Here is a 15,237-nt window from a genome sequence, read left to right as displayed (position 1 = left end):
CTGTGGGGGAGGGGGAGCAAGTGGGTTGCTGCTTTTAGCAGCTGAAAGGGCTGCAGGGAGCTCTGGGTAAGACATTTTCTGCTGCTGCTGCTTCTGCGGTAGAAGCTGCTGCGAGTAAGTCAGAGGAAGGAGGATCAAGAGGGGAGGAGGCTTCATTTGCAGCCATGCTGAATCACTGTTGCTGATCAGATCTCCCGCTGGTTGGCTGGGAGAACCGAGAACAGGGCTAGGATCCTCCAGTGCACGCACAGCTCAGCGGCTGCCACCCTGGCTGGGCCTCACACAATGGACGGTGAAAGGTATGTTATGTATAAGTGTGTGCGTGCACGCACGCGCGTGCGCGCGCCTGAGTGTGTACGTGTGTGTGTGTGTGTGTGTGTGTGCGCGCTCGCGGTGCAGCCACCAGCTTTGCGTTGGCATTGGTTAGACAGGGTTGGAAGACTTGGTCACTGATGGATCCCAGCGGGCAGCAGAGTCAGAGCAGGAAAGCCCCTTTCCCCAGAGATCTGGCTTCCACAGAGGCAGGTCTGGGTTTGCTGGGCAGCGGAGCACCCTGAAAGAAGGGACTTCCTGGCCGGTGTTCGGGAATAGTTTCAGCATGGGCAGAATCAGGCTGTTTCAAGGAGGCGTCTCCCTTTCCTGGCTACTTTCCCAGGGTGGTTTTTCTTTGGTGGGGGGGTTTTTGATATCATAGCAGGGCTGGTCTGACACAGAGTACTTGCATTTTCACTCTGAAGTGCTCAAGTCGTCAACACGCATGCCAGGCTGATGTCTTTCCTAACTGTGTGTGTGTGTGTGTGTGTGTGTGTGTGTGTGTGTGTACCTGTACCTGTATACACACACAAGTTCAAGTGAGAAGGAGAGAAATCCATTCAGGTGACACTTGCTCTGAACTGACTTCCATTTGCATTGAAAAGTTTACAAATTATACTGGAAGTTATATTCTTTAGAGAAACTCTTCCTCCTTCCATCAGGGGTTTCTTTATGAAATAGAAATTAACAGATGGGAATTTAAGTATTTCTGTTGAGCTGGATCTAACTAGCGAGGGATTGTTTCCTGGCAGGCACATGCATTTTAATAAATTTTAAGCTGTTATCTGAGGATCTGATTCTTTCATCGTGAAGGTGCTCAGTGTGGTGCAGGGGCGGGTCATTCCTCTGTATGCTAAAACGTCCCCTCTTCATTCTGTGGGTCTGCGGCTGGTAGAGAACAAGGCTTGCCATTTTCCTTGAGGTGAGAAGACTGCAAGAGCGGTCAGGCCATGGCAGTGGACAGCAGAGGAGGGAGGGCTGCTGCTCTGAGTTGCCAGTTTGATTCAGATGGTAACCAGCTGGTTAAATGATAACAGGTTCCACTAAGTCAGCACTGTCTGGAGAGCACCTCAGTACACTTTCTTTTGCATGGATTGTCCCAAATGTTGCCCCATCTCATGGGGCAGAATGATGTCATTAAACATCTCTAGACCCCATTAGAACTGGCATGATTGTTTGGTGTCCTCTTGTCTGAAGAGGCCCCCAGGGATTGTGTTTCTTGATGTGACTCCCAGGAAGAGACTGGGACATTTTAGACTGAGTGTGGTGCTGGTACAGCCTCTCCTTGAGTGCCCTTTGCAACAGGAGCTTAGCGTTGGACTCTGTGTGGCCACTGGCCGACAGAGCATCTGAAAGCCTGCTTCCTTGGGACAGAGGTGCACAGTGTCCCTACCTTCTCTTATTGGTCTGGTAGCCAACAGAGGGCAGCAGTGATGTGAATGGAGGTTTAGAGATTCTAGATTTGCTTACATATTGGGGCTGAAAGGTCCATTTCAAACTAGCAGCAGCAGATCAAAGTACTGCTTCCCAAGCATTTTGGGGTACTTATTGTGTTCTCAGTTCTGTGTTCAGAAATGTAATGAGTCCTTGCCCCCAGGAGCTCTCTTGTTCTTCAACACTCTGGTGCCTCTCAACTGGGATGGCTGATGTCTTTGGCATTACGACACCTAGTTTTTACACATGTTCTTTTAGTTTTTCCTATCAAAGGCAGAGAAATCGAAACCTTGCAGCTTCCAGTGTTCACCAGGTCACCAAGCTCACTACCTTTTGTTCCCACTCCAAGACCAGCTTACCCTGCCAGGCATTCAAGTCTTGTGAAATCTGGCTCCAGTCTCCATTCCCACTGCTCACCCATACCGCTATCAAGAGATCTGTGGGTCTCTTTTGTGATCACCCATCCTGTACAGTACTTCATCCAGTCTCAGATCCTTAGCTTCCAGAGTTTGTTTTTGCCTGGAATGCCTTTTGCTTCTACCTTTCCAAAAGTTATTCATCTATCAAGGCTGTTTTAAAATTCCACTTTGTCTTGGAAACCTAAGCTTTTCTGGTTCTGGCAGATGTTCTTCCTAATTCCAATTCCATAGTTGGGTACTGAATAATAGGCCCACCCACAAGTTGTTTCTGTGCTTTTGTTTCATATAAGTCCCCAAACTGGGAGATAGGTCCTCAAGGGCAAGGATGCTGCCTATATCTCTGAATTCTCCGCATTGACTACTGTGTGGCTGCACACATAGTAGGTGTTAGATAATTATTTGCTGATTAGCTGATAACTTTTGTGGGACGCTCTGATAACTAAAAAGGAAGCTCATGAGAGAGGCGATTGAAGCCTCTGGCCAATAGGTTCATCCTTGGATATCAGCCTTATTATCTCAGCACGGGTAATTGACCCCATGGAATGCTTTGAGGTGGGGGCAGAAGAGGGGGAAGTAGCCTTGTTTCACAAGTACCCTGGGAAACTCAGGGCCAGAGAAGCTGAGTGACTGGCCTAGGATCACATGTCAGACCTCTGGGGACTGGAGGGATCCTGAGTCTGGTTCTTCCACACTTAACCCGCTGAAGCTTAATTGGGGCTGTTTTTAAGCATTAAAAATGTTCAGCCTAGAGATTTCTAATGAACAATTTTCTTTCTTTGTCATGAGGGTACGAAAATCATGGGCTTTGGGGTAACATAAGCTTGCAGTAAATCTATTTCATAAACTGTATGACCTTGAGTGTGTCACATTTTTTCAGAATTAATTTTTCTTTTCAGTGTAGAGGGACAGTTTCCATATCTCATAGAGTTGTTGTGAAGATCAAAGGAGGCAATTTAGATAAAGCACCTAGTAAGTTTTTCAGGCACAGTGTGAATACTCAGTAAATGGTAGCTGCTGTTATTGTTGGTGTTCATCTATTGCCCTGTTGTACTCCATGGTTTGTGCTTGGATAGTACCCAGGGCTTATTTTAGGGCCTTCCTATATTTATAATCCAAAGAAGATTTTGTGGGACCATTCCCATGAGAAAATTAGAGAGATCTTATCAGGTCATCATCCCCCATCCGCCTAAACTTGTCTCCTCACAGTAAGATACCACACAGGGCGTGGCACTTCCTCTTGTAGGATTCACCAGCACCTACCTTAGTCCTCCTTTTTATAGACACCCTGAGGCATCTGGATGCTTTTGTGGTTTGGAACCATGAACTGGATACTCCTTTGTTCAGGCCAAAATCTTAAGAAGAAACTGTGAATTTACACTCACCTTTGCAGTATCCCCTAAGCGCTCCAGCTCTCTACAGGACCTTCTGATGCCAAGTTTCCCATCTCCCTCTGTGAAGAATCATTGTGCCTTGATCAGTCAGAGGAAGATGACTTTGTCTTCTATTTTGCATAGGAAAAGGGTCTCCAGCTCTCAGCCACTACAGTGATAAATTGTGTGTGTGTGTGTGTGTGTGTGTATAGAGCAGATAGACATGGAAAATGACAGTAGCTCTGGCTACTGGGACTTAATTTAAGTTCTGGAAATCAGCCTTGTGGATGGATTACAATAAATTCCCAACTTATATGAGGTACCTAGAATGGTCAGATTCATAGAGGCAGAAAGTAGAATGGTGGTTGCCAGGGGCTGGGGAGAGAGAAAAATGGGGAGTTATTGCTTAATGGGCATGGAGTTTCAGTTTGGGGAAATGAAAAAGTTCTGGAAATGCATGGTTGCACAAGAACATAAATGTACTTAAAGCCTCTGAATTACACTCTTTAAAATGGTTAAAATGGTAAATTTCAAGTTACATATATTTTACCGCAGTTACAAAAATTTACAGGCAAAGTCTCTGGCATATCCACAAGAATTGCAGAGAACCACAACTTTTGGAAGAAGCATCACAAAAAGGGGAAGTTGCTTGTCTATTTTTCTTAAAATTGTGGTGGTTTTCTTCATCAGAAGCATCGGGATGCCCCTGATTGTGAGGGGCATTGTGTGCCCAGCAGTGTGCCGTGAACTTGTGTGAGCAGTCCTCAGAGGGAGAATGGCTCGTCCTTATGGAGGAGAGCCTGCTCCTGGAACTCCAAGAACTTATCTTTCCATTCTTGATCAGGAGCAGATAGAGCATATTTTTTGAAAGAACATGACATACACAGCCAATGCTCTCCAAACGCTGAGTTTTGCAGTGCCAGGTGTAACACTGGCAAGACCTAGGGAAGAGCAAATGTTCAGTATCCTAGCCTTTCTCTTTTCCTCTCAGCCATCTCCCACCCCTAGAAGGCATGGGTGGAAACTTCTGTAGAAATTTTTTGGCATCACTGCTGCCTGAAGCATATGTGCATTTCAACCATGATAAATGAAACCAAATTTTCCATTTTGGAAATACCTTTTGGTGAAGCAAGGTTTTCAACTGCAAGAAAACAAAGTCAGTTGAAAGAAACCTCTTGATTTCCCCACACCCAGATTTGAGTTTTTAGGCTTCTGCTTCTTGCTACGTTTTAGATTGTTAAGACACATCCAGACAAGAACATTTTGGGGTAAGTTTTCTAAAGCAAGTGTTTTATTTGATGAAATTTGCCATTGTAGAATGACCTAATTTTTTTCAAATTCTGGGTAAACCCTAAAACTAGGTTAGACTTAAAAAAGCATTAATGCACTATGTAAAAAATAACTAGAACATGTTTTGTTCTTAGATATTATTTTCCCTATCAAATAAGTTCAATGGTTGTCAAGTTAGAAATCTGTAACTTTTTATAATTTAAAAGGATTTTCAGACTCTCGGCCCAACTTTCCTGGACTTTTCTTTTTAACTTGTGAAAGTCTATTGTAGTCTGTATCAAAACCACACACATGGAAGAGCTCAGCTCTCCTAGTCAAACCAAATAGAAGCTTAGCTTCCAAAAATGCCACATAATAATGAGGCTGTGTTTTCTTTTAGCCTTTCTCTCTCCTTGTCTCATTCTATCTGTCCGAACTCAAGTGTTTCTCTTATGTTTTACATTTTTTATGCAGCCCGCTTAAGAGATTTCCCCCTTGGTTTTGAAGGAAGCTATCTGTGAATTGGACTGTTAGGAATGTGATTAGTAACATACCTGCTCTTGAGCTTGTTTATGAAGGAGCACATTATAAGAATGGCAGCAGCTGCTGGCCAGCTTTGATGCATCATGATGGGCTTGTGTGGAAATTCTAAGTTCTGTATAATTAAGAATATCAACTCCCGTACATAATGCAGTTCCCCACAATCAGTGGAGTGAAACAGTGCTATGTCACAGGTCCTAGGGGATTCAGACTTTTTCATTTAGCCTGGTTTGGCCATACCATGAAGAACCTCAGAGAGTGGATCATAAGGATTGAGCTCCCATTGGCCGATGGGCTGTGGACATTATCCCAAGTCAGTGGACATTGCTATTAAGAGCATAAGCCCTGGAGTCAGACCTGGGTTTGAGTGTCAGTTCTCTACTTAGTAGTTATGTGGGACTTTTGGACAAGTTTTATCTCAGTGTCTCAGGAGATAATACCTCATAGGGTTGTTCTGAAGATAAAATGAGATAGTAGAGGTAAAGTAAGCTTTCAGTAAATGTTAACTGTTACCGTTACCCAGGAGCTGTAGCCTACTGAAACATATCTTCCCTGTGTCCATGTGTCCTGTTGCCGGGAATCAGCTGATGCTGTGAACTGAGGTGGCACTGTGAAAGTGTAGGAGAATATGGAGCTCTATAGCAGCCTGTGTGTAGGGGGTGTTTCTTGATGACAGGACTGCACCATCACACCCTGAATCCTGCAGCCTGGGTATCTTCAAGTGCCAGGTCCTTCATTCATCCAGATGCAGAAATCTAAATTTGGTCATTTTGGCCTTGAACTTTAGGATTGAGAAATAAGCTAGATCTACAGTTTGCCCAGAGCCTGGTAGGTTCTGAAATCCTCGCTTGTCAGTTTCCTTTGCTGCCCAGACTTGGGGAAGTGGAGTCATGCTGATGAACTCATCATGACTGAGGTACAGCAGTCAGAGTGTCCCTTTATTAATTTGCGATGAAAAGTATTACTGGCACAATGTTCCTGAGGGCCTGCTACCACTTTCTTGCTTCCTGAAGGAGAACCATGGGGGAGGCCAACTTGATCAAGAGGCTCCATTGCGAGCTGGGGACTGAGTTAGGGCGTTTGAGTGTTTATAGGTTTCAAGTTCCACAACAGGGATCTGACCTGAGGCTGAACCAAATGATTGTCTGATGATTAAATCATATCTTTCATAGATAGTGTTGGATGAGCTGGACCAAGGGCTTTCTCAGTCTGATTCTTTTTTTTCGATTTCCCTTTCTAAAGGACACTTTTGTTGAGGGATTTTAATGCATTCGGCATAGTCTTAACTCCGACTCAGAGTTGTGCTGCCCTCTTTAGGTGACTTTGACTCTCTTTATTCTGTCTCATCTATAGCCTGACCATAATGTGCTTGGGCTCTGTGTGTGTGGCCCACGCTGCCTGAACTTTATTTGCATCTCTTGAAGACTTGTAGTGGGGATGCAGTCTTTAACCCTCAGCAGCGTTTCTTAGATTCCCATTTCTTCTCCTCCCCATTCTCTCACACCCTGGATGCTCTGGAGCTCCTCGTTTCGCACATCCCCCAAACACTTCTGCACAATTGGATGCTCAGAGGTTTTTATGTGTCCTGCTTTGCTGACATGCCTTCTACTGTCCTTTCCTTTCCATTTATTGCCTGGATTTTCCTTAGTGATGGAAAGAGCCTAAGAACTGACACAGTAAGCAGCAACCCTTCTTGCTTTCTTCCTTCTACTCTAGTTGAGTCTGGCTTTCTCTTCTCCACCCGCCTCCACATCCTCCTGATACTGTATCACCAATGCAGGGGACTAGACTGGCTAAGAATGCCCTTCCCCTCCCCCCAGTACCTCCTATGGGGAGGAGGGTGGGGGAAGTTGAGAGAGATAAAGCTATAATTATTTTAATGAGGGGATGTGAGGAAAGATGGAATAATTGACCGTTATACCTCATTTACTTATCCATCCATTCAGTTACTCAGTAATCATTTATTGAGCACATGCCATGTGCTAGAGGCTAAGACTATAGAGGGAAATAAGGCACCATCCTGGTTCTCATGGAGCTCAAAATCTAGGGTGGGCAGTGGTGTGCAAGAGCCAGCACTCACCCACTTGCCAGAGCTGCTTGTTAAATTTTTAAGAATTTTTTGAGTCAGTTATTAAATACAGCCCTTATTAAAAATTATATTATGTAACTTACTAATAAATTATATTAAAAACAAGTGTAGTAAAGACTCATCACTTTCTAATTACTTTGCTAATATCTATGCCCTTTAGATTATGTCTATTATACTTGTGTAGTGGAAGTACTATATGGTGTTATAATGCACATCTCTTCCCAATCCGTGTGTTCAGTGAGATCCCATTGGTGGCTTGAAATCTGCCATGGTGGAGGTATTTACACCAAGGAAATTGGCAAATATTACAAATCAGGGCCCCCTTCTTTGTAACCAGCTGTTACACATTTACCAGCACACATTCTGTGGGGGAGAGAAGAAGTAAGAGGAGTAAGAGGAGACAGAGAAGTAAGAGGTCACTACAGTATAATACAGAGGGAAGCACAGAGTACTGCGGGAACACAGAAGAGGGGAAGTTAGTCCAGTGTAGTGGAGGATGATAGAGAAGACCTTCAGCAAGAAGTCTGAAGCGCTGATGGGAATGAGCTAGACATAGGGGACAGTGGGTGGGGATAGGGCAAAAGAGCCTGGTTTATTAAGGCAATTGTGAGTATTTTAGTACCTCAGTAACAAGAAGTCTTCAGAACAACGATGAGATTATGCAGGGCCAGGCTGGGTCTCTGAGACTTATTCTGGATGCAGTGAGGAATCAGTGAGAGTTTTCACGTAGAACGTGCCATGCGCACAATGACATTCTGTAAAGATCATTCTGGAGTCTGTGTGGAAGTTACCGTAGTAAGCCAGTGAGAGATCTTGATGGCCTGGACTGAAGTCGTGGTAGCAGTGACCGTGAGAAGGGAATGGAGTGGAGAGATAGTAAAGGACCTAGGACTGATGGGACTTGTGGTTATATGTGAAGTGAGAGAGAGAGAGGGAGGGAAGAAGATATCAAGGATTTGGATATCCCAGTTTCTTGGATAGGTGAGTGGGTAGTTGGTTATACCTCTGGGATCGAGAATATAGATAGAAGAGTAGGCTTGAGGGAGGGTGGGGAGCATGAGTTGAGTGTAAGTTGAGTGTGAATAATCTAAGTAGGGGAGTCAATTCAGACACGGGATATATGGCTCTGGACTTTAGAGGGGAGGGGAGGGTGGGAGAAAAGGCTGTGGGAGGTGGCGTACCATGAAGAGGGCCTGATGTTTAGAGTTTATGTATTTTTATGTATAACTTCTATAATTAATAGTTTATGTGTATTGATTCGTAGTTTAACTCTGAAGACCAGCTCTACTTTCATTTTTTTAAATTGTTGGGTTGGGGGCAATGGTTGGGGCAGACCATCCCTTTCTGCTGTGCTCTCTACCACTCTGGGGGCAGTGAGAGGTCTTCAGATCAGAGTTCATTGATGAGAACGATGTAATGAAGACCTGCTGTGGGCATGGCCCTATGCTGGGAAGGCTAGGCCGTATGAGAGTCCTTGGACACATAGTCCTTGCTCAGCAGGAATGTCGAATCTAGCATGAGGGGGCTGGGTGGCTAACTATGTGCTATGAAAAGGTACTCAAACACAAGTCAGTATTCTATGTGCCAACTGAGTTACAGGCCAGAAATACTACAGTGGTTTAGGGAAGGCAGAGATCACTTAGGACTGAAGTATTCAAAGGGCTTCATAGAGGAGGCAAAACTTAACTCACTGGACCATTCTGGAAGTCTGGAAAGTGCAAAGTACAACACAACAAAGGAGAGCAAGCTTCCCAGTTACTAGTCACAGTGGAGGTTGTTGTCAGTGCTTCCAAAATGGCTCTATTTGGTCTACATCTCTTCCATATATGTAAAATAGAACGAATAATTTCTGTCCCCTGGGCTTTTATGAGCTCTAATCTTTTTAGTTCTCTGTCAGAAACCTTCAGTTGTTCCTGATCAGTACCAGATTACGTTTTCTCTTCCTGTCTTTTTAAGTCTCTCTACAGTTTGAAGACAACATTTATAATGAATATATGTGCAGTGTTTTACAGTTTGTAAATTTACTCTAGGAATGCAAGTATAGTGTAGTATTAGAAAATATGTCATATACGACATTGAAAGATTAAAGGGAAAAATCTGTATAATCATCTCATTAGATTCACAAAAACATTTGATAAAATTCAGTTTAACTTTATGATTAAAAAATAAGACACAAGGGAGTTTTCTTAATTTGATAAAGGCCATCTGCAGAAATCCTAAAATTAACACACAGTGAGGAAACACTACAAACATCTTTTTTAAAATCAGGAAGATGACAAGAATATTCATTAGCACACTTTATGTTCAACATTCTGTGATATATGACTAAAGGTGGCATAACAGGTGAGTGGGAAAAAGAAGTATTCAATAAATGGAACTTATAGGAAAAAATTAGATCCATATTTAATATACTGACATAAAAATCAACACCAGATAAAATAAGGGCTTAAATATCAAAAGCAAAAATATTAAACCTTTGATATAAAATAGAAATTTATATCTGTCTGGCATGGAGTAGGGAAGGACACTAACTACAAAATAAATTATACTTGTGGGATTTTTAATAGGAAGGTTTTTATCTTTACTGTGTTCTCCCCTTCCTTGATAACATTCTCTGTTTTGAGATTTTCTTCACCTTTTTAAACACATGATTCTAGTCATCTATCTTGATATTTATCATACTATGCTCAGCTAACTTCTTTGCACCCTGAATGCAGGCAGTCCCCAAGTTCAGAGGTCTGTAGCTTACATTTTCATGCTGAAGTGAAAGTGGGAAGGAAGCCAGAAGAGGCATCTGTCCTGGTCAGACAAGCTGTGGGTCTGGCATGCTGGTTATATTGGAATGTTCCAGTGGTTACCAATCCCAGTGTGAAATCGAGAGAGACTCTCAGGTCTCCGGAACTTTTTCTTAACCATAGCAACGCCTATCTTGAGCCAGTTTGCAAGACTAGGTGGTAGCATCAACGGAGGCCCACTAAGGGAAGACAAAGGAAGCCACTCTCAGTGTCTTAGAGTTGGAGTGAACTGTGGGTCCCCAAATCTACACAAGTGGAGAAGGTTCTGTTTTTGTACTAGCAAAGCAGAGCTTAACCTGGTCCAAAGAGACATAACTCCAATGTCCTGGACTTGACTTGGAGCTGAATAGTTTTATCAGTTTGGGGAGAAGTTCCTTTCCTTGCTCATGTTTTGGATTCTTCTTTCCCACCCCACCATCAAGTTGAGACTTGTTGCTCAGGAGTGATTGGGCATCTAGCTGGCATCCCATAGGAATTTGAGTGTTTTGTCTTTGTTATAGAGGGCTTTGAGATTATGGGTGGCTCTTGCTAGTCACCACCTGCTCATTTAGGCCACATAGCTAGTCTTTTTATAACAATCACAATCCCTTGTCTTTCTATGGGTTTATGGTTTCGCCAAAGCTTTCACTCTTGTGCCACTGTTCTCCACGCTGTAGCCAATGTGACCTTTTTAAAGCACAAATGTGTTCACCTACTTCCTGCTCCACTTCTTTTCTTAAAACTCTGATGGCTTCTCATTGTTTAGAATGAAATCCAAACTCCTTAGCTTTGTTTATGACACTTAAAAGACCGCTCAGTCTTCTAGGCTTTTCTCTTGATACTCTCCTTTAGTTTTACTGAACTTCCAGTGCTTTGAACATACTTGACTCCTTTTCTCTGGGTCTTTGTTCATATTGTTTCCTCTGCTGTTTCCCATCTTCCTTTTTACCTGGCTAATTTCTGCTCTCCTTTAAGACTTCTGTTTTTCCTCAACTTCTAGTAAGTTTTTCCTCAACCTGCCAGCACTGGGATAGTTGCCTATCCTTTGTGCTTCTGAGAAATGTTTACCTGGCTTTCTCTGTCACTGAACTCTAAGCTTTGTGAAAGCAAGGTCTGTGATTTCCTTATTGTTGTGTTTCTCTTGAATTTAAATACAGTGCTTGGCACATAGTAAACTCCTTTAAATGTTCGTTGAATGAACCAACATCCCTGTGAAGTGAGTGGTATAGTGCTTAAACTCCCCTCACCCCCTACCCTTTTAGGGATGGAGAGATGGAGGATAAGGACCTCCCACAAAGTTACACCTGTGCTTGATGGAAGAAGCTGAGCTCGGATCTGAGGGGTGCATTTTCTGAGGGGTGCATTTTGCACTGGAAGATCCTGCAGAAATTCCTGACCCAGTGATTTCCTTCCCTGCTGGGTCTGTGGTGAAGAGAACAGGCTGACAGAGATGCTCCTGGTGGTTGGGCAAATGCATGGGTTTGTGGCAGTTGGATGAACGAGTTTACCAACATGTGATCCTCTCTTTCCCTTCCCACTCCCTTCCTGTTCACAGCATCAAGCTGAGCTCCCAGCCCCCAATACAGGCTGGGGATGACGAAAAGAACCAGAGGACGATCACTGTCAACCCTGCCCACATGGGGAAGGCGTTCAAGGTTATGAATGAACTGCGGAGGTACTTTTCCTATTTTGCTCGTGCCCTTTTGGAAGGAACTTGCTGGGTGAGCGTCATCAGGGACTGAGAACAGAGGTCAGAACACCACCAACTAGTGAAGTCTGACTCTTCCTCACCCACACTAGTCACTTGGCTTTCCCTTTCAAACTCTGATAGAGACAGAATGGCTTCCTCAAATCTCTCTCTTTCCTTTGTGTTTATTTAACAACTATTGTTTCAGTGCTTAGTCACTGGGGAAAAAAATCCATTATGGTTACAGCAGTTCTGTTCATAAACTTGACTTCCAACTGAACCAGCTGCATGAAGGCCAGTAATAGAATGATTGCAACACCTACATACAATTGCAGATTAACGATTGTGGATGCCAGGCATTTTCTTTGGGCCTCCCTCTCTCATGCTTTGGTCTGAACTTTTGTCTTTGTCAAGACAACCACATGAACGGAAGAATACCTAGCTTCTAAAATGCAGTATAACTCTATAAAGAAAGAAAGGAAATGCAGAAGCACTCATCCTCACTGAGCTAAACAGTGAGGGGTGCGCAGGCTATTTGTAAGGCCAATGTGCATGTTTGCTGAGCTTTTTTGCAAGACAGGTTCAGGGCACTGAACATGTTTTTCTGTACGGAGGCTGTGCATACAATCTCTTCTTTATCAGAGAGCTCAGAAGCTTCCTTTGCCCATGGCATTATTTGTTATCTTTTTTATTGAAATACAGTTGATTTACAATGTTGTGATAGTTTCAGGTGTACAGCAAAGTGATGGAGTTATATATATATACACATTCTTTTTCAGATTCTTTTCCATTATAGATTATTACAAGATATTGAATATAGTTCCATGTGCTGTACAGTACATCTTGTTTATCTATTTTGTATATAGTAGTATGTATCTGTTAATCCCAAACTCCTAATTTGTCTCTCTCCCACCCTTTGCCCTTTGGTAAGCATAAGTTTGTTTTCTATGCCTGTGAGTCTATTTCTCTTTTGTAAATAAGTTCATGTGAATCATTAGTTTAGATTCCACATATAAGTGATATCATGTGATATTTATCTTTCTCTGTCTGACTTACTTCACTTAGTATGATAATCTGTAGGTCCATCCATGTTGCTTCAAATGGCATTATTTCATTCTTTTTTATGGTTGAGTAGTATTCCATTATATATATATATGTAAAAAATGATGGTGTATATATATATATCATTTATATATTGTATATATATACACCATATCTTCTTTATCCCTTCATCTGTCAGTGGACATTTAGGTTGCTTCCATATCTTGGCTATTGTAAATAGTGCTGCAGTGAACATTGGGATGCATGTATCTTTTTGAATTAGAGTTTTCATTTTTTCCAGATATTTGCCCAGGAGTGGGATTGCTGGATCATATGGTAGTTCTATTTTTATTTTTTTAAGGAAATTTCATACTGTTCTCCATAGTGGCTGCACCAATTTACATTACCACCAACAGTGTAGGAGGGTTCCCTTTTCTCCACACCCTCTCCAGCATTTATTATTTGTAGATGTCTTGATGATGGCCATTTTGACTGGTGTGAGGTGATGCCTCATTGTAGTTTTGATTTGCATTTCTCTAATAATTAATGATGTTGAGCATCTTTTCATGTTTCTCTTGTGCCCATGCCATTATTTACTGCATATTTCATCCTGTTGTGAGTTGTAACTGTTTATACCCTCTTTGTAGTTCATGCTCTCCCTGAGGCCAGAGGCAACTTCTGAATCATTTTATTCTCTAGCACCTTGTACTTCATAGGAGTTCTGAGTTATCCACCAAAGCTGCCCAGACATACTGGCTAGGCTCTGGGATGCGTGGGTGAGGGTACAAGGTAAAAAATGATAATAAGTCAATGAAGATGGTCTTTCTACAGTGCAAATAGGTGTTATGAAGGAAAACTGCATCAGGTGCCTACCAGATAGTAGGTATGCAATAATTGTTAGTTTCTTAAAGGGTGTCGTTAAAGCAAGCATGTCAAACCACAACTTTGGAGAACACTTCCTAAAGGGGAAGATGCTTGAGCTAAATTCTGAAGAACAAGTAAGAGTTAGAGAAATGAAAAGTGGTAAGGTTAGGGGGAAGTCTTCCAGCCAGAGAAAATGGCATGAACAAAAGCACAGATAGCTGAAGATGTGTGTTTTGGGTAGGGGCTTAAACTACTTGTAAACAAAAATTCTATATTCATTTACTCATTTCTCCTTTCTGCAAGGCCTAGGCTTTGGCATTAAAAACCAAGTTAAATTAGATTTGTCTTATGCCCTACTGATCAAAAATTTTTTAACTTATTTATTTTTGGCTGTGTTGGGTCTTCGTTGCTGCGCACGGGCTTTCTCTAGTTGCGGCAAGTGGGGGCTGCTCTTCGTTGTGGTGCACAGGCTTCTCCTTGTGGTGGCTTCTCTTGTTGTGGAGCACAGACTCTAGAGCACAGGCTCAGTAGTTGTGGCTCATGGGCTTAGTTGCTGTGCAGCATGTGGGATCTTCCCGGACCAGGGCTCGAACCCGTGTCCCCTGCATTGGCAGGCGGATTCTTAACCACTGCGCCACCAGGGAAGCCCTATTGATCAATTTTTATTAGGCTTCCTGCCAGATTTCCTAGAAGCTCCATCCATAGTTGTTTTAGGCAGTGGGCAGTGCTAACATTCAATCCTAATTCTCTTTTGTCACTAAAGAATTTGTGTTGTGTTCCCTAGACACTGTTGAAGTTCCTCATTTAGTTCCCTTGAGTATGGCTTGTGTCCTTTGTCTGATTTAAGACTTCAGGTCTCCAAATAAACAACCTAACTTTACACCTCAAGGAATTAGAAAAAGAAGTTCAATCTAAGCTCAAATTTAGCAGAAGGAAAGAAACCACAAAGATTAGATAAAATGAAATAGAGACTAGAAAGACAATAGGAAAAAAATCAATGAAACTAAGAGCTGTTTCTTTGAAAAGATAAACAAAATTGACAAATCTTTAGCTAAACTAACCAAGATAAAAAGAGAGAGGACTCACAATTATTAATGAAAAAGGAGACATTACAACTGTTATCACAGAAATACAAATCATTACAAGAGGCTACTATGAAGAATTATATACCAACAAATTGGATAACGTAGAAGAAATGGATAAATTCCTTGAAACATAAAAACTATGAAGACTGGATCAAGAAGTAGAAAATCTGAACAAACCAGTAATGATTAAGGAGATTGGATTGGTAATCAAAAATCTCTCAACAAAGAAAAGCATGACCAGATGGTTTCACTGGTGAATTCTACCAAACTTTCAAAGAATAATTAACACTAGTCCTTCTCATACTCTTCCCAGAACTTGAGGAGGAGGGAATACTCCCAAACTCATTACCAGC

General features: G+C 42.4%; 1 protein-coding gene across 1 annotated transcript in view; it reads left to right on the top strand.

Annotated features, from left to right (window-relative positions):
• The first annotated feature begins 266 nt into the window (after window positions 1–266).
• Window positions 267–15,237, top strand: part of KLHL3 (kelch like family member 3) — a 113,612-nt gene continuing 98,641 nt past the window's right edge. The window contains exons 1-2 of the mRNA XM_060091967.1: window positions 267–299; window positions 11,763–11,882. Coding sequence (XP_059947950.1) covers window positions 286–299; window positions 11,763–11,882 — 134 coding nt within the window. The 5' untranslated portion in view covers window positions 267–285. The remainder of the gene's footprint in view (window positions 300–11,762; window positions 11,883–15,237) is intronic.

The sequence above is a fragment of the Mesoplodon densirostris genome, chromosome 3, assembly GCF_025265405.1.
Source record: "Mesoplodon densirostris isolate mMesDen1 chromosome 3, mMesDen1 primary haplotype, whole genome shotgun sequence".
Classification (NCBI taxonomy): Eukaryota; Metazoa; Chordata; class Mammalia; order Artiodactyla; family Ziphiidae; genus Mesoplodon; species Mesoplodon densirostris.
The sequence above is the reverse complement of the archived record's forward strand: the minus strand, read 5'-3'. Positions and strand labels throughout refer to the sequence as shown.